We start from the raw sequence: 24152 nt of genomic DNA, 5'->3' as shown, positions 1-24152 counted from the left end.
TGCTCAGACTTTTGTAAACAATGGAGTCAGTGTGCTCTGCTGGACAAACAACATGATGACACCATTTGTAACTCAGCCCAGGTGTTGTTTTCTGTGTTGTGGAAAAAGCAGTCCTTGAAAAAGTTTTTTATATTGGCACACATCGGATTTTTTACAGATTTATAGTGCAGATAATATCAGCTGACCGAGTATCTGTCTATTTAGGCATCAGTTTACACCGAATCTAAGATGTTTCTCTGTAGAAAAGTTACCCATAAGGAGGCTAAACTTGATGTTGTAAAGCTATATGTAGCACAGTGTTTGTGTGTGTAGCGGTGCTGCAATAAAACATACAGGAGCAACCAAAGTCAGAAAAAAATCAAAACATTTATTGGGCATAAATATATTATATATACGCTACCGATACAGTTACGTCTTACATACATAGGGTAGTATTTGCAAAAATCTATACATTAAAATTGATATGGCAGTTTCTTTTATATAATGCATATGAAATTGTCTAACATTTACAATACAAGAAGAAATGCATGAATTTCTTTTTTTTTTTTTCAATTCGTAGACCATGACAACATTGGAATGTTTGTTTTTAAATCGTGAGGTAAAAATACGTTTCTTTTTTTGTCTCGCTTAAAAAATAGTTAAATACCTGTGAGTCTCTGTGTGTTTGTCAAATCGCCAAATTCTCAGTCAAAATCTCTACTTACTGTAAAACGTACAAAACATGAAAAGAAAAAAAAAAATTAAAAGAAAAAAATGAACTGATCAGAAGGCACAGACGTGGGGTTTGCTGGGCAAAAAATTGTCTCTCATTCTCGACATACCCGCCAAATGTGCAGGACCTGCTGGGTGGGTGGGTTTGGGAGGGTTCGGGGAGGGCGGGGTGTCTTTAAAATCACCAGCATTTGAAAATAAACAAAACAAAAACATCAAAGCACATAAAAGGGAGTACCCTGCCCACAAACACAGCCTTTCAGTTAACTCTTTGTTAACCGGACTGTAAAACACTAACACGACTGGCCTGAGCTCGGCCAAGGTGAACCTCTGCTCTCCCACCGGGGCATTAAGGCTTAAAAAAGGGGGGTAATAGGGGGGGCTGTGGGTGGGCAACATAACATCAGGGGTTTAAGGACAGGACGCGTCACACATCACCTGTCGACTACAATGCAACAGGCTACGTAGACGCCATGAGCACGTCTGAGAGTGGCCCCTTACTCCCTTTGAACTTCCTTTGTTGCCGTAGTTTGCATTCTGCAGGGAGCGGGCGTGCCGTCTGAGGAGCACAGAACCGTGCTCCAGTAATGCCAATGTCACAGTGACGCCAACGACAGAATAATGCCAATGAATGTAACAGACGGCGTTGGCAGTAGTGTTTGGAACAGAGCGAAGGACCGCGCGTCTCCTCTCGCTCGTATTAACCTCATCAAACTAATGCTCGGCATAAAAAAAGTGCTTCAATCTGTTAGTCATAATGTATTACCATCTCATTCTATAGCTCTATAGATATCTCTGTATATCATCTCTTAGCAAAATACTGGATACAAAATACTCACTACTGCTATACCAGCACTAGCCTGAACAAGGAATCGTCAATATTATTATTGTCGTCATCCGCCTGAAATCACCGCATGATTGTTTTTGCCTTTTTTTTAACCTTTCTGTGTGAAATCAGGCTGTTACTCTCCTCCAACAGGGGCTACACATTTCCAAAATGGCACATTTTGCTTTACAAAACAAAATAATAAAAGATAATATGAAAAGAAGCATAATCACAGATCAAGTTAATGTTTTTTTTTCCTTTTGAGAGAATAATAATAACAATAATAATAATCGTAATGCTGCGTCGTTACAGAAGAACATCACAGAACCCTTTAGACGACTGCGAACGCAACATCTAGTGGACACGAGAAGCCTGCGCTTTGGCAATAAAACAGTAAAAAGATATCAGAAGCTTCATTATAACACTAATCAGGAAAATAAAAAAAGCCAAAGGCAGCGACGTTTATCCCAATACAGGTGACTTTAACTGACCCTAAGGCCTGGCTTTGCTACATGTCTCTCTAAGCATTACAAGAACTGCTCGGCTGTGCAGGCCGAGACAGGAGATGAAAAAAAAACAACACAAAGGCATTTGGTTACATGTTTGAAACGGCAATGATAACTGCAATGCATGGACTGATGAGCTACAGGTTCCCAACAGTTGTAAGAGAAATACTTAAAGGGTTACTGAGATAAGGAATGCTGGCCTTAATCATACAATCTAACATACATCCATTAAAAAAAATTAAAAAGAAAAAAAAAAACATGCTACAAGGAAAAAAATTAGTATATAACTACACTTGTCTCTTAATCTTTAAACAATAAATAAATGAAGATTGCACTGTAATTGGCATGTAAAGTACTGTATGCAAATATATAGTATAAATAAAACCTAGAAAAGAACTCTACCTTAACTTTCCCATCAACTTTGGCAAAGGTATTTTGAGCTAGTAAACCACTTTGCTTACTGACACACAGGAGCAAGGCACAGCATAGACAGAGGACGAGATACAGCATCAAAAAAATGAAAGAAGAAGAGAAGAGAGAGGGAGGAAGACGGAAAGAGACAGGAAGAGAGGCTGTTACGATGACGATGATGACAGCGATGGGGTCGACATGTTAGATCTCCCCTCTGTAAGGCCTTTTCCCTGAGGTACGTTACAGGCTGCCAATCAGAGCTGAGAGGCGGGGCTACAATACAATGCAGCCCCGCCTCTCTTCCATAACCCCCCTTTCCCACCCTGTCCTTCTTCCCTCGCACCCGGCCTGACAGAAGTAGACATGTCGCACATTAATCATGCAGGTCAGGGTGACTTCTTTGGATCATCAGGGTGTGTATTGGGCTGTACCTTGGCTTTGTTTTTCAGGTCGGGGATAAAAAGGGGTGTCAGGAGTCAGGCGGGAGGTCAGGGGGGTGTTAACATGTGTCAGAATGCCCTGTTCTGTCTGCTGAGTTGTGTTCTGTCAAAGGCTTGTTTGGTTAGTGAACATTAGTTCAAGTCCCCGCAGAACATGTCCGTCTGAGGCGAGACCGCAGACTTGCTACTGCTCTGATTACATGTCAATGAAGCACCTTTTAAAAGAGAGAGAGAGAGTAAAGGAGGAGGGAGAGAGAGTAGTGCATGGGCAGAGAGGTGGGATGGATCGAAAGCAAGAGAGGAGCAGCCAGAGCAAAAAGGTAATTACTGATGATAATGGGCAGGAGAGGAGAAAAGAGGAGGAGAGTCTTCAAATGTATCGATTCACAGACGAGGCGGAGGGAGGGACTACAGCTTCAGCGCTGCTCTGGCTGCAGCTGGTTAAGTTTAAGGGGGGGCGTCAAGCTAAAGCTAACTGCTAATAACTTTTCTGGTTAACACACACACAGCTCTGAGAAGGGCGGCTAGCTGGCAGGCTGTTAGCACCTCTGTGTCTGCGGCTAAAGCTACCGATAAACCGGCTGGAGCAATGAGATGGTAGAAAACTAAAGAACCGACCAATCAAACGCCGATCAAAGTTCCTTCCTGGTGAGCTGCAGCCAATCAGGAATTGGCCAGTTTCTGCCTCACATTCGAATACCTACGAGGGTTCATCATCTGATCGCAGACCAGTGTTTAAGGGCTCCTTCAAGCGTACGCGCGAGAGGCCGAGCTGGCCTCAGAGCTGCTGATTGTGAGCACCTAGAGTCGACTTTTCTCCCTTTCACGCTGTAGTTCAGACCTTACATTGCCATCACTTATATTACATCACTTCTATAGCATCATAGATATTTGTTATAATATATATTTATATATTGTGTGTATATATATTAGATAACTGGTTTTCCATTCTTTCTTAGATAGAATAAAATCACAGGATAGCAGCATCTTACACCACACATGAATTGCATCACTTTGGTAGCTGAATGAGTGAGTGATTGAGTGTTAAAAGCTGAGCGGATATGTGTTTGACTTCTCGTGTGTTTTTGATGTCGTTGCATGAGTGTTATCGTATAGTGTGTGTGTGTGTGGGCTTTGTGTCTCTGTCAGTCTGTGTGTGAGCAGGTGCAGATTGCATGAATCGACTGACAGCCTGTAGAGTAGTAACAATCTGAGTTATAAGGTATGAACGGCTAAAGCTTTGAAGGCCTACATTGGAATATGGCTGAAATGAATAAAGACTGCAGCAAAATAAAAAATTTAAAAATGCAATTACACATTGAAAAATAAAACAAAAAAATTAAGGCAATGACCGTCAAGAAATATACACGTTTTCTAATCTTGAATATGTTTTAAAAAGATACAAAATAAAAACATGCAAGTCAGTCTGAGGAGCATCTGCTTCGCTCACAGCTATTTTAAGGCTTGATTATCAGTTTTCTTTCCCGACCGAGGATCAGCCAAGACGAGGCTTCCCTCGACAGAAATCCTTAACAAATGAGACGGACAACGATACAAAGACGACAGAGACACAGAGAGAAATGAGACCGAACTGAGAGAAGGCAGAAGACGACGAGAACAAGGTGAGGAAAAGCCAGAATGGATACTTTGACTAAAAAAAACACAAACATAGCCTTAGAAGTACATCTCAAGTGTTTGTTTTGATTTCATTCGCTTCTTTCATAGACTCTGTGATTTTTCTTTCTCTTTCTATCCTATAATTCCCTCACTTCATGAAGAAGTACTGTAGCAAGCAGGCGATGAGGATGGAGAAGCCCGCGAACACGCACACGATGAGCGCGGCGAAGCGCTCGTCGCTGGAGATCAGGCCCGCCGCTTTGCCCGTTTCGAGGGTGCAGAGCTCTCCCGACGCCGCCGTCTCCTGGCGACGCAGCGTGAACAAGGAGGAGGGGCTCAGTGGTCCGCAAAGTTCCTGGCATGTATCCTGGCATCTGCGGCAGGCGCCCACACGGAAACGATAGTCTGTGTTAGCCTGGAGACCAGGGATTTGGAACACGCCCTCCTCTCCCTTAAAAACCTGCGAGAAGAGAGAGAGAGAGGTTTTAGCGGCAGGTTGTTGATAACAGTTCTCATTAAAGCACAATAAAAGCAGGACTCTACCATTTATAGCAGCTACTGTCAGCGCTGAGCTACCCAAGTGCTGCTAAAATTTCCATCTGCTGCTACATACTTTCATGGGGCAGCTGTGGCTCTGAGGTAGAGGGGGTCGCCCTCCAATAGGAAGGCCGACTGTTCAATTCCCATCTCCTACTGTGCACATGTTGAAGGACCCTTGGAAAGGATATTGGATAAACAAATCTAACCCACTTTGCCGCAGCCTTGGAACATCATGCATCTTGCATGATCACGTTGTATTTGCTGTGGCAGATGCATCTGGCTCGGTCCCATTCAGACAGATTTCCATCTGGTTAAAATTAAGGTCAAGGACCATCGTTGTAAACAACCAAGATGGCCGACGCTAATTATTGATAAACCATCCAGTCTGCATGAAACCAACTTAGCAGTAGTTTAAGGTTAGGTACAAATTATACATTTTTGGCTACTTACTCATGTCATTTCAGTTGTGTTGCTCTGATTTGTTGTAATTGTGATTGGCTATTATTGGAATTGGCGTGTAGCTCATGATACTCAGGTTTATGTGCCCATAAAGGCGGATGCCCATTTCCAAATAACTGAATTAGAGGCCTGTTCGTCTGCTGAGAAAAACTGAATCTCGTGTAATTTCCTGATCCTAAATTCTGGTCAAATTGAGACGCCGGTCGTCGGTCGTGCTCCACATAAACACGTGTAAACAGTACAGTAACAGAGGCTTGACAACTGAGTGTGTCATACGTTCAACAGTCAAGAATGTTGGTGTTTTGTTGAGCACTTTAAAGAAATCACTAAAACTGCCATTTTTATACCTCCTTTCTGTTTTTAATCAATTTATAAAATCTCATCTGTTGCTTTTTTCCTGTTTGAGTTTTTCCATATTTGAATCAAGGTTTTATTGACATCGGGTGTCATAGTATAGATGGTAAAGCCCCTTTAGGCAAATCTGTAATGTCTGATATTGGGATATGTAAATAATTGTTAATTTAATTTAAATTTTAACTGTTAAAGGGGGGTATTATGCTAATTTCAAGCTTTATATTTCACTGTGTGATACCTGTGAAGTAGCTTAGCATAACTTACACTTAAAAAAAATCCTAGTTTTTCTCACACTGGTGCTCTGTGCAGGCCCTCATACAGCCTCTGCCTGAAACGACTCAGTCAGCTCTGTCCCTTTAAGAAACCCCGCCCCTACAAGCCCGCTTTCTTCTGATCTGAGGGGAAGAACTCCTAACCTGCGGCTGTGTTACCGAGTTGTTGGCAAAGAGTAAACTTTACTTTTTTTCGGTTTGAAATGAATGTCTGCTGCTCTTGTCCTTTGGAAAAGTAAACACTGATGTCTTTCCTTCACAGCCAAAGAACTTTCTTAACAACATTTTTAACCAACTTGACGAGCAGAGCCGTCGAGCAGAGTGGTGGAGTGAAAAAAATGTCAGAGGCAGACTAAGCTGCTGGATGGGTGTGTCCTTGAACTGTGCCAGGGGCAGGAAGTTCTGCTGTGTCTCGGGCAGATGCCCAAATATGGAGTTATGGAATTCCTCCACTTTGTGACATCACAAAGTGAAGCGTCTGGAGACATCTCTGTGAAACCTGGTATTCACAGCAGCCTGCAGACTGAGACCTTTTTAGCAGGCGATTACTCCAACATACTTTTACCTACAGGAGTTTGTGTTTATATATATATATATATATATATATATATGCACAATGTCCTTGAGTGCCGAGAAAGGCGCCTTCAAATAAAATGTATTATTATTATTATTATTATTATTACAGATTTGAAACTTCACCCACGTTTAGTCTGATCATCCACCATTGTAACATTATATATATGTCTTAAAATGTGAAACAGCATAATACCCCCCTTTAAGAATTTCCTGCTTCTCTTGTTCCTGAACAAGGTTTGAGAGCATACAATCGTTGTCAAGTAGCATCACAAACAACTAATGTGATTACACTTAATGAAATGAGTAAATTCACACTACACATCCCCCTAATGCTCACGAATACACACAGCTGCGGTTTTGTTTGCTGGTGAGTATCAGCAGTTGTTCCCTCCAACCACTCAGTAATTCAATAAGAGAGAATTAAACGGCAGTGGAGACAAATGTCTTTTTGTCTGCAGATATTCTGCTCATTCATCCCTCAAAATGCCAGCAAACCAATCCTATATTTCCGAGCGGAGCCAAAATCTTTTTTCAATTCTTTCCGTGTTGTGATTCTCATTAAAATCCTTCAATACTCTTCAATAAAAACTCCTGGCACTGCAGAATTCTTTTAGCTTAAGAATCTCTGGGTGCCGGAAGACATAGTATGTGTGTGGGTTTGTGTGTGTGATTCTACAATATGCAAATGTGTGTCTAGGTGTGTGGGAGGTCGAGTGCTCTGTAATACCTCCCCCTTCAGTGCAAACTGATTTTCCGCTCCTGAGAGAGATTAGAAAATATCCTCCCCGTTGTCTCCTCGCACACTTCCACAAAAATAAGATTGAACCAAATAATTGAAGAGGAAGTCTGGACCACAGAGAGACACCTGAGCTTTCAGCACTGTCCTCTTATGACCTTGTGAGTGTGTGTGCGTGTCTACGTGAGACGAACCTGTTTGTATTCTGACTCGCGCCCCACCAGCACCTGCAGCACGTAGCTCACAGGATCTCCTCTCATTGGTGGGATCGTCTCCCATGTGATCTCACACATGTTCCCCTCCAGCTGGTGCACTCTGGGAGCTGTTGGAATAAACACAATCAAAATGTCTTTTTTTAGAAGGTAGAAAAATTATTCAATATAAAACTAATAATTGGACTTTCTACATTTGGGCCCTCTAACTCTCCCGTATAACAGTTATTTCTAACCAGGTATTAATAAAAAAAATACTAGTATCCATCCCCCTCAGAGAGCGTAATGCTTCGACCCACACAGCAGTAATGGTTGTGGTTATTTTAATTGCTGTGTATTTTAGCGGTGAAGGTGCAGCATGAGGCCCTGGATATTAGACACAACAAAGTAAATGGGCGTTATTTTGTTTTTCAGAGCTGATAATCGTTCTGCACAGCAATAATTAGCTTGTGGTGTGATTATGTAATTTTTCACTAGAAATAATTATGCACCACCTGTTATTCTTACTGCTGTGTTAAACATACAGTTTACTAAACTCTAACCAGATGCCTTTTTGTTACTATGCTGAAAGGAAGCTGGTTTGCAGAAAACCTCTTACAGGAGCTGTAATATGTCTGTTTATGCATTTGTCAATGCTGAGCTACACATTAACAGCCTCACAGTCACATCCATAATACCTTCTGGTTATATCACCTGAGAGGACACTCTTAACTGTGATTATTGTGGCTGTAATAAGCCACCGCCTCTCACTTTACAGCTCAGACCACCTACAGGAGGCAGTAATCATCAAGCGCGGCTACAGTAAACATGTCAACTGTAACAGAAACAAATCGAACGCCTGTAAGTGAATCACTTCTAGTGAGCCATTTAGTGTAACTCTTAAACTGCAGGAACATACTGAAAAATCTCTGTTAAAAGCTTAGCCTACTTATAACAAAACATTGTAAAATATCACATAAAAAAGGGAAGATTTGTGCATCAATAAATTACAATTGGTGGCATAATGTTAATCTTTGGTGTGACGACTGCATTGCTAACAGAACCGTTGACAAAGCAAAATGTTAGCTTGCTAATATATAAAACATTTGTTATATAGTCAGCTCATTTTGACCTAATAATTGATAAAAAAAAACAATTATTAGAATAAATGTGCACAAAAATAACACAACATACTTTAAACTACTAAACAGTAAGCTAGCAATGACACACTAAGACGGAGTAGCATAAGCTAGGGTAGCTACATCTGATATTTCCGACCCTTAACTCTAAGAATACGAACTCTGAAAAACACGGGACAAAATAATAACTTCATTAACAAAAAATTTGCAGTTTAGATTTAAATATTGTCTGGACTGGTAAAACTGTCATTTTTTGCAGTTATAGAAAACTGATGCTATTGTGACTTCTTGTCGACGATGTAAGCTAGGCTAACCTAGCTAACCTAGCTATTTTCCCGGCAAAAAGTGTACACATTACTAAATTCTTAACTAGTTACTTTTTTAAAGTTTTATTTCTATAGTTTGAAGCTAGTTAGTAATAACAAAGGTCTTTGATGCACTTAAGAGACACATTAGCTGGTGCAGCCAGCATAGCACTGACATATTACCCCCTGCTTTCACTATGCATCAAAACACGAACAACCACACTTCTCCTCTGTGCGTTTACCTTTGAGGGCAGGGGGTACAGACTTGGTGGTGCAGAAGGTGTGTGTGTCAGAGAAAGGACCCTCCCCGGCGTCACTGATGGCCTGTATTCTGAAGCTGTAGCTGCTGGATTCAGTCAGTCGCTGCACCTTGTAGGTGTGGCTGGGACCGCGGTAGATCGTCACAAACCTGGAGACAGAACGGCACAAGAAGGAAAGGGGGGGTTAATGAATCACGAACCCAGACAGATGCTTCCAAATGGGGGAAAATAGAGACTGAATTAGACCACTTTTAGCGTCGGATAGTGCATTTTTTTCCTGGGCTTTTCTTGACTCATCACATCAGGAAATACCATCTTAATGTGCTCATTAGGAGCTTTTATGGGGGCAGACAATTTCTGGCCCAACCATGTATAAATAGATCAGAGTTTTTTTGTCCAGACGTTATCTTCCTCCTTCATATTGGTCTGTATTTTGTTCATTTACATCTAACTGGCTTATAACCCTTAATTAAGTCTTTTACTTTATCAACACAGCTTTGGTCTTTGGTGCCCAGAGGAGGGATTTTATTTAGAAATAAGTAGCTGAGACTTTGAAAAGAAACCAGATTTTTGGCAGGAAGATAGGAGACTGCATCTTTACAGAGATAGTGGTGATTTATAAACTCACAGGACAAATACTGACAGGCCATAGTCACATATCTGATGAAAACTAGCACCAAAGAAGTTCCCTGCGGGCTGGACGGACAGATTGATGGACGGCAGGACAGATAATAGGTAAGCGAATGAGTGAGTCAAGGAGAAATGTGGATTTGAGCTGAGAAGCGGTTATTTATCTCTGCAGCACAATAAGGTAGAAGTCAGGGCAGAGGAGGACGCTATTGGAGAGAGGGAGGAGAGGGAGGAAGATGAAGGTGACGGGGGCAAGTGAGAAGATCGGAGGCGTAGATAGAGGAGGAATGTCAGCGGAGGATATGAAGGAAAGGAGTAATATAGGAGGAGAAGAAGAGGGGTAATTACACAAGAGGAGACAGTGATGGAGGATCTGCAGTATGGAGGAGAGAGTGAGAAAGAAAGAGGAGAGAGTGAGAGAGGTCATGGTTTGGTCGAAGGCTATAACTCCTTATGAGCTCTTTATGAAGCTGCACTACAGAGACGTGATGTGTTTCTCTGGGTGATATATGACGCTGTTAATCCTCGCTGCCGGGCCTTGTGACTGTTGGAGCGAGTTCAGCGGCTGCAGTGTCAACGTTACGCGTCTGTTGACTCTCAGCTGACAACCAAATGTGTAAATAATTAGCAGTTTTTTTTATGCACTAAATACATCAACTTTTCTACCATCATAAGTTTCCATCATCAAAACAATTGACAATCAGAACAGCACTGAACGAAGAGCAGAGGAGGGAGCAACACGAGAGGCAGGACGTGTTGTTCTGTTTGTTGGTATCCATTTGTTCCGTAGATATTCACAGGAATCTCAATGTTTGCTTTTCGTTCTGTATCTTTTTAAGTATTTATTTTGCAGCATTTTAAGGAGCAGACAGCAGACACTTTAACTGAAAGAGTCCTTCATGTGTCAACAACAACAACAGCATTTATTTTGAAATATCATCATCAAACTTATTTATTCCTGGATTTTGTTTTTCAGAAGCAGGTGGAACCTTGGAAAATGTAGCCAGCCAGTTATTCAACACTTTTGAGCAAATACAAGACGAGAAATCTGTTTTCTTCAAGTTTTTAAAGTTTTTAAAGTAATAATCTTGAAGATTTTTATTTAAATAAATGTCTGTTAAGTCACTATCTATCGCCGAATGAGGTAACACAATGGTGATTGAGCCTATGGCCCACTGATGAAAGCCTTTGCATTTGCAGAATTAAGGACTGTCTGTGTCACAAGCGGCGCCCAGTTATTGACTCGTTTTCCATCACCCAGCAGTGGTTGGTCTGCCAGAGAGGGTAGGCGGAGCTAAGCAGCTGCTTTTCCGCTCTCTGCGAGTGTTGCGAGTAAACTGTAATCTACTATGGCTGAACAAACACAGAAAAGATGGATGACTACAGATACAACTTCAAAAATAAGTGAAAATCCAAAGAAAAAGAAACAAATTGGACGCTCAGATGAAGGCAAACAGTCTGAAAAAGGAAAGCGAGGAAAATCAAGAGTTACAACCGGAGCCAACCGTGGACGTCACACATGCGACACTGTCTGGATAACTGGGAAGTGTGCTCCCGCAATTACCGTTTATCACCATAGGTGTCGCCAAAGAGAACGAAACTTAGATCTTAGAGATTACCACTTTAATAAGGCTAAAATAAATGCATTTTGTGGTCATTAATGATGGAATTGTCACTAAATTTGTATACACGTGTTTTTAGTTCCTTTATAGTAATCATGTTTATAATATAGGCACCTATTGCTTGCTATGGATGTATCATGAATGGCTACTTGCTGATATGATTAGCATTAGAGACACAGAAAGGGAAAAAGCTTTTCAGAACGAATGAATCACTTACTGGCGGCTTTCTTGGAAAAACAAACGGGTTTACATAAAAAAGAAAATGGCCGAATACGAGGATGGAGGGATGAAGAAATGAGGACAGGTGATAAATAAGTGGGTGCGTGAAGGGACAAAGGAGTACATATGGACTGAGAGAAACAACAGGGATGTTCTATAGGTGAAAAGATGGATGAAGTAAATATAAAAAGGCTGCAGGACATAAAAAGGGGATTAAAGGTGGATGAAGAGGATGAACAGAGACAGCGATGGATGTATGGATGGATTATTGTTTTTAATGACACTGAACGAGAGCTTTGCCCCCGGTGCCTTCCAGCTGCATCCATCTTAAAAATCCATTTCGTCACAATGCCGAAGCCTTCTTTGCACTGCATTACCCAGGTTGCCATGGTGCCCTTACACTCCCATTAATGACAGAGGGTATTTTGGGTTAAACGAATGAGGAGAACGTGAAATGAGGAGAAAAAAACACACACACAAATGCATTTAGCTTGGAGGGAACAACCGAAAAAACAAGTGGAAAAAGGAAGAAGCCACGAGGAGGGAGGACGGAGCGGGAGCAACAGGTCTGCATGCGGGGAGATAAGAGTGTGACAGAATTCGCTGAAGGGGACAGAGAGAGGGGGAGACAAACACAGAGGGGATTCTGTGAGAAAACAGCTTCCTTTATCAGATGAGGCAGTTTGGACGGGAGAAAAACAAAGACAGTATTTATAAAAGGGGGGGCGCACATTTCTCCAGAGGTCCTCCAGAGGGGAAGCCACCTCTCTGACAGAGTGAGATGAATGCATATGAATGATATCAGAGACGAAGGGGGAGAGACGGCGAGGGGCAGATCCGACGGGGACAGACAAAGTCAACTAAACAAATAGATGGTGATGCTGCTGGGTTAAAAAGGCACTAATGGAATTTATTGGCCGAATTAGAAATTATATTTGCAGCTGCTATCCAATATGTTTGTTTACAAAGCTAAACATTTTTGAGCCTTTTCCTCCATTACGCCCTTCAGATCACCCCCAATACATTATGATTGGCAATGAAGCATCTGGTTGCAGGAGGATTTAATCAATAAAAACAAATCCTACTAATTCTAATAGAGTGTGATGGGGGAGCAGAGCAGGGAAAGAGGAGTGCAGGAGGAGGAGGAGGAGGAGGAGGAGGAGGAAGAGTCCTTTTATCTGTGGATAACCCTCCACACACATGACGCACCGTTAATGCAGCCGCTTATACACCTCATGTCTTTTCATAACCGCCAGGAGCTGCAGGTAATGAACCCTAAGCACAGGCTGTTTGGTTCAATCAGTCCAGAATCACACATGAGTCATTATTGAGCGATTCAGTCAATTATGGAGTAAATGGACAGTTTCCTCGCGGAGGAAATGACGAAGATGAAGATGAGGGACTCGAATCATTTTTGCGTGTTGGGCCTGTGAGGAGAAGCTGCTAGTTTCTACATTTAAACCAATTTGGCTTCTTTCGATCTGATTAGATCTGGAAATGCACTTAGTATCTAACCTAATATATCATCTGAATATATTTAAAAGATCCCCTCCAGTTTCTTCATGTGCTACAAGACATAACAACATAAGCAGTCATCGCCATGGCTGGGCCTGTCTGCTTTTTATGGCGCAGGATAAAGGACAAAATTAAGACTATTGAGAGGCAGAGGGAGGCTGTATCCTTGCCGAAGCCAGCTACTGGTCTGGCCAACGATAAGCCAGCGCTGGTAACTGAGAGGCCGGCGGTGGTAAATCAGAAGCCGCCTATACATTCGACCAGGGCGGCAAGTCATGGGTCTAACACAGCAACACAGTGGATCGGCTACTGGCTAGGTTGGTCATTAGCTTCCGAGGCTAGCGACTAGCACGCCGAAGCTAGCAGGCCACAGGATCGGCTAGCAGTGCTGGCTTATCATCGGCAAGGATATAGCCTCCTTCGGCCTCTCAATAGTCTTAAGTTTGTCCTTTATCCTGCGCCATAGCTTTTAAACTGCAGTGTACCGAGGACAGGCTGAACAACACGTCTTCATATTGGCATATATTGCTATATTTAAAATAATGTGTTTTACATTACCATGAAGCTTTTATTTATATTTACAGCAGGTACCCTGAACCTTGCACGCTGCAGTTACACATGCTCTCTGATCATGCTATAGGCTCTATAATTCTATAAAATGCATTTTATTTTAAAAACATACTCTCACTGTGTACTGCAATACACCAGCTCAGCCATAAGATTTGCTTTCATGTTGCCTGTGATGTACAGGCTTTTTTCTAAGCGGTCACAGACGTGTTAATTCAGTGATATTTCAGCGTCAAGGTCATAACTGGTGGTGGGGCTGTACTGAGCTGCATTATATTCAGAGGCGTAAATAGGGAGGACAAAAAATTAGAGACACATCTTAGAATAATTTAGTTCAGCACAACTCCACCTTTAACTTTGGCCTCAGTAATAAACATCATTGAATTTGCACTCACTTCTGACTCTCATCAAAACAAAAGTCAACAAAAACTAAACTTCATAAAAGCAGCATCCATGGCAGTGCTGTTGTGCTGAACTGCATTAGATAGTTGTACCTAATAAAGTTGGCCAGTAGGTATTTAGCCTATTTACATAATTGCTCAACTCCTTAAACTAATAACAGATATTTACTTACTGGGACTGCAAAACTTTTAAATCACTCAAAGATTTCGGTAAGGAACCAGAATAAGATATTGTGTGCTATGGAGCAACTGGCTCGTAAAAGCCCACTCCAAACCTTTTGTAAGGAGCGTACTAAAATGTGGACAAAGAGCACCCCTGCTGAGAGGACGGAAAGCCTTCATTTACTCCTACTTGTCACAAGTACTCCTCAAAGTGTACTTTCAGAGCGCAGGAAGGGACGCTCGCATCAAGTAAAGCTGCGCAGTAAAAGACGACAATAACCCCAGCCCTGCCCTCAATTCAAGGACAAAAGCAGCTACAATCTGTGTCTGTCATTTCAGCTCGAAGACATATTTTTTAAAAACCTTTTTATGAGCAGAAAATACTCAGTATAGGTGTAGTGCTTATGTGTTGCTAAATACAGGAGCAACCATGTGCTGGACGTTTATGTTACACTAAGGGGGGAATTCACGAGGAATAGCTGCATAAATTGTGCATCATTTGCCCCCGCCGTCTGCTCCGTCTCAAGGCCTGATTCACAAAGCCAGTTGCACTGATGATATTCAAGCGCAAACACGCCCATAAAGTTGCGCAGATCCGTGCAGTTTGCTCTTGTTTTGTGTCTGATTGTGGAGAGGAGCTGTCTGCACCTCCACTCTCTGCTGCACGGTGCTGCGCTCTCAGGCGTTAATTGCGCACACAGGTCTCGACTCCATGCACAGATCGATGATGAGCAGGGAGAGGAGGGGGCAGCTCTTTTAACAGTTAATTGTAAAGTCCGTAAAGTTACGTAGCATTGCTTAAGTATGCAGGTTAATACAAATGCTGTGGTGACTCTTAAAACATCATGTGATCCAGATATGATGCATGCAGACATGTGCATATGTACACAAGTGCGTCCAAACACAGTCACAGAGACACAGAGAAGCACACTGCCATATTAATCACTGTTCACAAACCCAAAGGGTAAATAAAACTCTGCAAACTGTGAAAGCTGTTTTAATTTGGCCGGCAGGCAGTGCGCGCCTCTGGGTGTGAGTGCGTGAGAGAGGTTAACAGATCACAGCCTGCCTGATGGGGCCCCATCTGTCGCCCGATGCTCTCTGGACCATTCCAGGGTGCTGAGTGCCAACTAGCTGCCAGCCAAGCCTTAATTCAAACAACTGATAGCCGGCCAACCAGAGTGCTAGAGGGCCGGACGGAGGGAGGGAGGGAGCGACAGAATCTGACAGGTGGGCAGATAAATGTGGCTGATTTCGGGTCTGTTTCTTTTTGCCTCTCTCTTGTTTGCGCTCTTTGCTATTTCTGCTCGGATGTGTTGAAGTCTCTCTTGGTGTTAACAGAAAGGCCCTCCTTCCTGCCTCTTGTGCGTTTAACTCCCTGTCCGCGGTCATGTTCTGCCCCTTCTCCTCCTCCACCTCCTCACTCTGCTAATTCTCCATCTCCCTGTTTCTCTCCCCCGTCACTCCTGTCTGACCGGCCCGGTTAAACGGAGGGTTGATTATCCCGACCGGCTCCAGATGCCCTCGACGTGACTACTCACTGGTACATCTGGTTACTGCATAGACAGAAAACACCCCAGTGTGTGTGCGTCTGTGGCTTTGTGTGTAGTGTTGACCATCTGGGTCCTGATTTGCTGTATCGACTAGCTGTGGGCTGAGGAGTCTGAAATAGGCATGCACAGTGTGGCCAAGAGGTTTAAAGAGCACATCCAGTTTCAATGTGTGATGAAAGCTGAGGCTACAGAAAGCTGCACAGTGATCCTCTTTAAACCAAAAACATCTACAAACCACACAAACACATTTATATCTCTGTCAAAAAGATTAACGGTGCACTTACTGAGCTCATTAAAGATCAGATTAGCCCTTTAATGGGCATTAATTAAACTGTAGCTCTCATCGACTGTTAATGGAATTGCCTCATGAGAGCACACATTTCTTAGGTAAGCATTATGCTGTAGGTTGTGTAATAAATTAAAGTGGCACACAATTCGATGCATTCATCCGAAGTCTTGTCACGATTGTCAATAAACAGCACATTCGATGAGGCGTAAACAAGTTTGTTTCAGGTGTTTGGCATAGAATCTTTTGATGTGTGTGTGTGACAGCCACCTGTGATTCTTGTCCTCCATCTGTAGTGTGTAGACCATGTCGTCGGCGAGCAGGGCGCGAGTGTGCGTGTTGCTGGCGTTTTCGCCCCACTTCAGCTTCAGGCTCTGAGGGCCGGCCGCCGAGCATTCCAGAGGGGGCGGGGCCGGAGGGAGGGGGCGTGTCCTCGCCAGCAGGGGGGGACTCGTGGGACTGGAGCCGATCGCATTCACCGCCTGGATCTGTACACTGAGAGCAAAAACAGAGAAGAAGAGTGAGATAATACTTCATATTTGTTTTGGGAAAACTGTTGCTACAGCAACATCCATCCATCCATTATCTACACCACTTATTGTTCAGGGTTGCAGGGGGGCTGGAGCCTATCCCAGCCGTCATTAGGCGAGAGGCGGGCTACACACTGGCCGGATCACGAGTCAATCACAGGGCTGACACTTACACCCCTTTCCCACCGAAAGTAGCACGTTGACGCAGGTTTTTCAGACCCGGAAGACCCGCTTATAGATGCTGATTATCTCTTTTCCCATTGCCAGTGAATTTTCCCATCAATGCCAACCGGAGCCGAGGCAATACTTACCCGGGTCTACTGCAGAGTCATTTGACCCGGGTCTGAATGCCGATTATAGCCTTTCCCATTAAGCAAAAAAGCCAGGTTTTTGGACCAGTGCGAAAGCGGCTATAGAGACAGACAACCATGCTCACATTCACACCTACGGGCAATTTAGAGTCACCGATTAACCTGACGAGCATGTCTTTGGACTGTGGGAGGAAGCCGGAGATAACCCATACATGTACGGGGAGAACACAGAAGGGCCCCCTGCGTAAGAACCGGGACTCCAACTGGGAACCTTCTTGCTGTGTGACGACAGCGCTAACCACTGCACCACCGTGCAGCCCCCATTACAGCAAGGTAAAATGTACATTTCATAGGTAATGTGTGCAGGTTCATACGCCAAAAGAACATGGACATATATGATGGGTATGTACTATATAACCTTGTGTGTTCTCAGACCTCTTTGTCTAATGGAGTCATTTTCAGTGAAGAGGCTGAGCTGGTGTATTACCATTACCATTCAGTGTACTCTCAGGATGGGACTAAATTATGTCAGACTTGTTGGCCCACTTTTTCGCAGGGTTTTCGTAGTATGTATGAAGAAAGAAATATCTTCTGCACGGTGTTTAAGAGGATTTTAGAAGTTTCTTTCTTTTTTGTCTAACCTGATTGGAGTTCCAAAAAGGCCAATGTACTCATGAACCCATGACACAAAAATGTGCACTGACACGAGGACACACAGATCTCACTGCTAATCAAAAAGAACTTGCGTACATTGATTTTTCTTCCTAACTCCCCTGCAGCCTTTCTTCTAGGAATCTTCCCGCCTTTCACAACCTTTTCTGTCCGCGTCTGATCAGCTGATTAGCATCCGTGTCAGAGGCCCTTCAACTCGAGAGCATCCACCGTCTGACATTTAATCCCCGGTTCTCTGTAACTGTAACCTTTCATTGTAATTCATGCGGCCGTCTGAAGACAGAGGAGAAAGGGCAGCGTTGGTCCATCCACTGGGTAATCAAGCAGATGGATCACGTTATGATGAGGATTGAAGAATGGAGCATTAGGAAGCTGAGCTTTTCATGATGAGGGATTACATTGAGATAAGTAATGATTTACATATCAGCGTTTAGACCGGGCGGGTTTTGTTTGATTAATAAATGAAGAAAGAAGAAGGATGACACATCATATTTTCTGATCACAAGGAGGAACATCAAATGTATAATGATAGCTTCTTTGCACATACATCACTTTGCTAGCTGCTAATGCTACTCATGTAAATATGCAAGGGACTGCCTCCTCTCATTACCTGTTGTTTGTAATTGAGATTTAGAGTGCACTTTCTTAGCACTGTAACGTTCGGGACTCTGTGATCTGTGATGTGCGAGAGTGGTAATTATCCTCTTAAGGTGTCTCCGCAGACTTTAATACCTTTTAACATCATTAATGGACTGTGACAGCATTAAGCCGAGATGCATGGAAGGAAGGATGAATGTGAACTTTGTATTTGAAAAAGAAGAAAAAGCGTCTTCTTTTTTTTAACTCAAGGTCTTCAGACTGAGATTTTCAAGCAGCACATACTAAAAGAATGCTGTCTCAGGCAAGTAATATTACATCCGACCCCTCTCATATTTTATTAGAGGAATATCAGCTTCAAGATTTAGAGTCCCAAAGGCTCGACTGAATAGACTGAGGATCTCTTTTGTCTGTCAAGCTATTAAATCAGCGTTCAGGGCTCTAAGTAGGCTGCAGGGTTCATGTATGGACTGAGCACAGGGTGTTGAACGTGATGCACTACAGCCGCTTTGTAATGTCTGATGTAATATATGTTGTGGTATCTGCCTTTGTTTAAATGTTATGTTTTGTTATTTACGTTTGTTATATATGTGTAACTCTGACAGATTTCAGAAAACTGAGACCTGAAGGTTAAATAGCTTTTAATAAGAACATGAAATGTTTTATGTTATGTATAAGAAAATGCACTTTTTACACTGCTGTTCCGCCTCAGCGCCGTAATGAAGCTCCGCCGTCATGCAGCCTTTGCCATCTGACATTGGACCAAGCAACGCCGCCGTAGAGCCGCCTCATTGTGTGTTTTTTACGTTGCGTTCCGGCAAAACATGCGTGAGGTGTAAACAAACAGCGCGTGCTTCACATACACACACACAGCGCTGTTCTGCCCTGCTGGCTCCGCCTCTGTTACCCCTCAGATGCCGGCTCAGAGGTGGAACGACCTCGAGCAGGCGGTGTATAAGTTAGGTGGTGTAGATGGTTTAGGTGTAGTATTAAGCCTTTTTTTTAAAAACATTTTAATGGAAAAAATCTATTTAAAACATAAATTTTTCTCCTGAACATAAATGTATACAAATAAAACAGACTTAAGATTATTTAGCAAGAATAACATGAAAATAAAGACATTTTTAAAATCATGCAGGCCCCCAAACTGACAGAACAACCCTCTATTGTGGTCCAACATGAAGCCGTACACGCAAATAATAGCTGAATAACATTATTTTAAGTACCCACAGCTGTAAATAACAACCAGAATTACCATCATTGGCACACACAAACTCCCAAAGGCACACTCCTTCACACACACCTGCTTACAGTGCTCAAGCACACACACACACACACACACACACAGATGTCCTGCCTCTGTTGCAGCCATTACGCAAGAGAGCAGAGTGACATCGGGACAAAAACAACCTCAGAATGATAACAATGGTGTGCAATCACTCTGCCTCTACACACATCCCCTCACCTTGGATACACTCCATTTTTTCCCCTCTCAATTCAAAGAACTCACTACACAAACAGTTGCATGTACACAAACAGAGACACACTCATGTAAACACCTGATTGCTCACAGAGAGAGATTCTGATTACCTAGAATTGGTTTACAGCTGCTGGAGTGGAACAAAGACATGTCAACATCACACAGACTACTACTTCTACTACTACTACCACTACCACTACTACTACTACTACTACTACTACTACTACTACTACTACTACCACTACTACTACTACTACCACTACCACTACTACTACTTCTACTACTACTACCACTACTACTACTACTACTACTACTACTACTACTGCTACCACTACTACCACTACTACTTCTACTACTACTTCTACTACTACTACTACTACTACCACTACCACTACCACTACTACTACTACTACTACTACTACTACTTCTACTACTACTACCACTACTACTACTACCACTACTACTACTACCACTACCACTACTACTACTACTACTACTTCTACTACTACTACCACTACTACTACCACTACTACTACCACTACTACTACTACTACTACTACTGCTACCACTACTACCACTACTACTACTACTACCACTACTACTTCTACTACTACTACCACTACTACTACTACTGCTACCACTACTACTACTACCACTACCACTACCACTACTACTACTACTTCTACTACTACTACCACTATTACTTCTACTACTACTACCACTACTACTACTACTACTACTACTACTACTGCTACCACTACTACTACTACTACTACTACTTCGACTACGACTACCACTACCACTACTACTACTACTACTACTACTTCTACTACGACTACTACTACCACTACTGCTACTACTACCTACAAACTCCTTAAAATGTATTTCACAGTTTACATTTTAGACGAAAAGATAAAGTGGTTTAACATTAAAAAACTACAATTCATAACTTTCTGAACAATATTTTTACCACTACTACTACTACTACTACTACTACTTCTACTACTACTACTTCTACTACTACTACCACTACCACTACCACTACTACTACTACTTCTACTACTACTACCACTACTACTACCACTACTACTACTACTACTACTGCTACCACTACTACTACTACCACCACTACCACTACTACTACTACTGCTACCACTACTACTACTACCACTACTACCACTACTACTACTACCACTACCACTACCACTACTACTACTACTTCTACTACTACTACCACTATTACTTCTACTACTACTACCACTACTACTACTACTACTACTACTACTACTGCTACCACTACTACTACTACTACTACTACTACTTCGACTACGACTACCACTACTACTACTACTACTACTACTTCTACTACGACTACTACTACCACTACTGCTACTACTACCTACAAACTCCTTAAAATGTATTTCACAGTTTACATTTTAGACGAAAAGATAAAGTGGTTTAACATTAAAAAACTACAATTCATAACTTTCTGAACAATATTTTTAAAACCCTTTTAATGCAGGGAAACACTTAAACCCTAAAACGAAACTGGTAACTTAATACTTAAAATTGAGATCTCTAGTTCAACTTAAATACTCTCCTCTGTACCTTTAAATGTAATGTAGAATTTTGCCTAAGTAACTTGGTTTACAATTTAAGATTTAGGCCATGGAGTTTAAAATACATAAGTGACAAGAAAACATGTTAAATGTCGTGAAGGATCCAGCATTTATGGAACTATAAGGGACTATATTGACTTAAAGTCAGCATACGTTGGCGTCCCTTTTTTTTTAATCTTCTTTTGAGACCCCAACTTAAAGGGCCAGTTCACCAATTTTCAACCTCAGAAAATGCATTTCTGCTCTGTGCCTTTCGTGGACACTATCCGCTTCTCCAATGAGCCAGGGAGCTTGCTAAACTACACTGCCTCAATCTAGGACGCCCGCCTCCATCGTCAGGTTTGAAATGTAGACTGCAGACCTGAAGATTTTTTAGACGATCCACCGGTATATTCTCGCCAAATTTCACTCCAGTGTCTCTCGCTGGGCCGTTCCTTTCAGAGGGAGGGGCGCAATGCATGCTGGGTGTTGTAGGAATGTAGAATTGGCGAAACCACGAGCTGTTTATACAACTTTCTCCACAGCTGTGCCGCCAATATCAAATATTATTGCTTCTATCGATTACAGAGAACACCAGCTTTCACTGACAGTGGCTTTGTTCAGTGGCGAATTACTCCTTTGGCAACATAGAGAACAACAGCACTGGGACTTTTTACTCTGTGTATCACTCCGCCTCAGCCAGGTGTTCAGACTACTGTTAATTAACATTACAGCAGACCATGTATTTGACTGGTTGAAGATAATTTAAAACAGATAAATGTACATGATGAACAATCACAGCTGTGGTGATGTTCAGTATAACATCACTCCCTCTCATGTGATGTTACTTAAATATCTACGTGGTTTTAATTGTATTGTTATTATTTTCAGATGTTCTGACACCCACCAATCAATTAACTTCAGTGATGTATGTTCATGTAGAGAGGTAACAAAGGCAAAAAGTAAACCGATATAAAAAGAATATTCATCTTTATGTACCTGTATTCGCTGTCCGGCTGCAGGTCTGTAACAAGGTGACTCGTCCCTGATTCCACTGTGATGGTTTGGTCGTCCAGGGTGATGACGTAGGAGGAGATCTCCGCCCCGTTGCTGTTTGGCTCGTCCCACTTCAGGAGCAGGCAGGTAGACGGGGAGTGACCCGAGTCCGAGGAGGTCGGGAGATCCAGGAGGGTGAGGGAGGAGATCAGGTCGGGGTTTGTCGCCGGGGTCCTGAAACTCACCTGCTCGCTGTAGGGGCCGGCACCGGCCTGATTCACCGCCTGTGTCAGACACAAAAAAACGCAGAGAGGGTGAGAGGGATTCGAGGACGGAGTGGAGGTTAAGAGAGGTAAAGATGTGGATAAGGGCAGAGACTTAAAGAGACTTCGAAGGTTAACAGTGAAAAAGGAAGGAGACAAATGTGAAATCAATTGCCAGCAGACAATAACAGACAAAGAGCAAGCGGAGGTACATTAAAGGAGAAGGAAAAAGACATCAGAAAGCACTAAAAAAAATGGGATGAATTTAAATTAGTTGTAAAAGAACATTAGTCTATTTCTTCTGCCGTTACACACATTCATATTCATCTCAAGTGTCGTCTAATAAACGCCCTTCAATCACATTTGAGTTGAAATGGTCTACTTCACTTCCTCACTCAAAACAGAGCGAGGAGGAGCTTCATGATGAAAGCTCAAATAATCACATAAAGTGGGACATATTTTATCTATGCAATCAATTTTCTATTATTCTAATGTGTTTTTGAATCACGGTGGTAAAGTTTGTTTCATTTTTAAAATGGTCTACATATTATTATTTTTCGGAGCCTCTCCTTCCTCCTGACACGAACAAGCCGTTTTGTCATTCAAAGGTCAGACCTTAGCCCAATTGGCTGACAGTATTTGGAGTGACGGCGTAGCCCCGCCCCCTCACTGCACTGTCACTCCAGAGTTGTAGAAAACATGGCTGCTCTAGGATCGGTTATCCGGCCTTATATGTACGAGCCAGAATTGCCAGGAGGTATCGGAATGGTAAGCTGAAATCTTGACGACTTGACGACAAGCTTGTGGAAGAAGGCAGCCTGAGGTGAATGACGATTGGTCGATTTCAGCGAAAGCAAGGCTCTATGTAGAAACCTGCAGCTGTTCTGAACGGCCCATTTCAGAGGCGACCTTTTTAAAAAATTATGCAGTTTTTACTTCTTCACTGTGAACAATAAACACCCAAAAATGTGAAACCAATGCAAATATGAGAATATCCATTTAAAAGATACGGCCCCTTTAATTTGCAGACAAAATGCACACTTTGGGTTTGACAAAACAAGCCGTCCGTGAGGAGCGGTGGATGTTTTTTAATGTCATAAATATGCAGAACTCTCAAGAAGACGGAGGGTTCTTATTTTTTTGGAATAAAAATGCCCTGTAGGCACTCTCTCAGAAAGCAACATTAAGGCGAGTGCATATTGAGGAGTAGAAGTCATGATTTGCAGTCTACAGTGCGTTCTTGCAGAAAAGTCTTGACTTATAACTTTATCTTGGCAGAAAACTATTGACTTACTCTGAGGGCGCTGCAAGAAAAATCATATTTCAGCAGTGTTTTACGTAGTAGTAGCAGTGCATGTGTCAGACTTGTTTTAAGGCGGCTTAAAAACCATGAAGAAATGTGAGAAT

General features: G+C 42.4%; 1 protein-coding gene across 1 annotated transcript in view; it reads right to left on the bottom strand.

Annotated features, from left to right (window-relative positions):
- Positions 1-347: 347 nt before the first annotated feature.
- Positions 348-24152, bottom strand: part of fndc3ba (fibronectin type III domain containing 3Ba) — a 110711-nt gene continuing 86906 nt past the window's right edge. The window contains exons 23-27 of the mRNA XM_069661324.1: positions 22486-22766; positions 16569-16793; positions 9326-9492; positions 7643-7770; positions 348-4971 (exon numbers count right to left, since the gene is read on the bottom strand). Of these exons, the coding sequence (XP_069517425.1) occupies positions 4660-4971; positions 7643-7770; positions 9326-9492; positions 16569-16793; positions 22486-22766 (1113 nt within the window). The 3' untranslated portion in view covers positions 348-4659. The remainder of the gene's footprint in view (positions 4972-7642; positions 7771-9325; positions 9493-16568; positions 16794-22485; positions 22767-24152) is intronic.

Source organism: Semicossyphus pulcher, unplaced genomic scaffold (genome assembly GCF_022749685.1).
Source record: "Semicossyphus pulcher isolate SPU_LCO1_2020_fin unplaced genomic scaffold, fSemPul1.0.p SCAF_14, whole genome shotgun sequence".
NCBI classification, from domain to species: Eukaryota; Metazoa; Chordata; class Actinopteri; order Labriformes; family Labridae; genus Semicossyphus; species Semicossyphus pulcher.
Note: the sequence above shows the minus strand (reverse complement) of the source record. Positions and strands in the feature narration are given on the sequence as shown.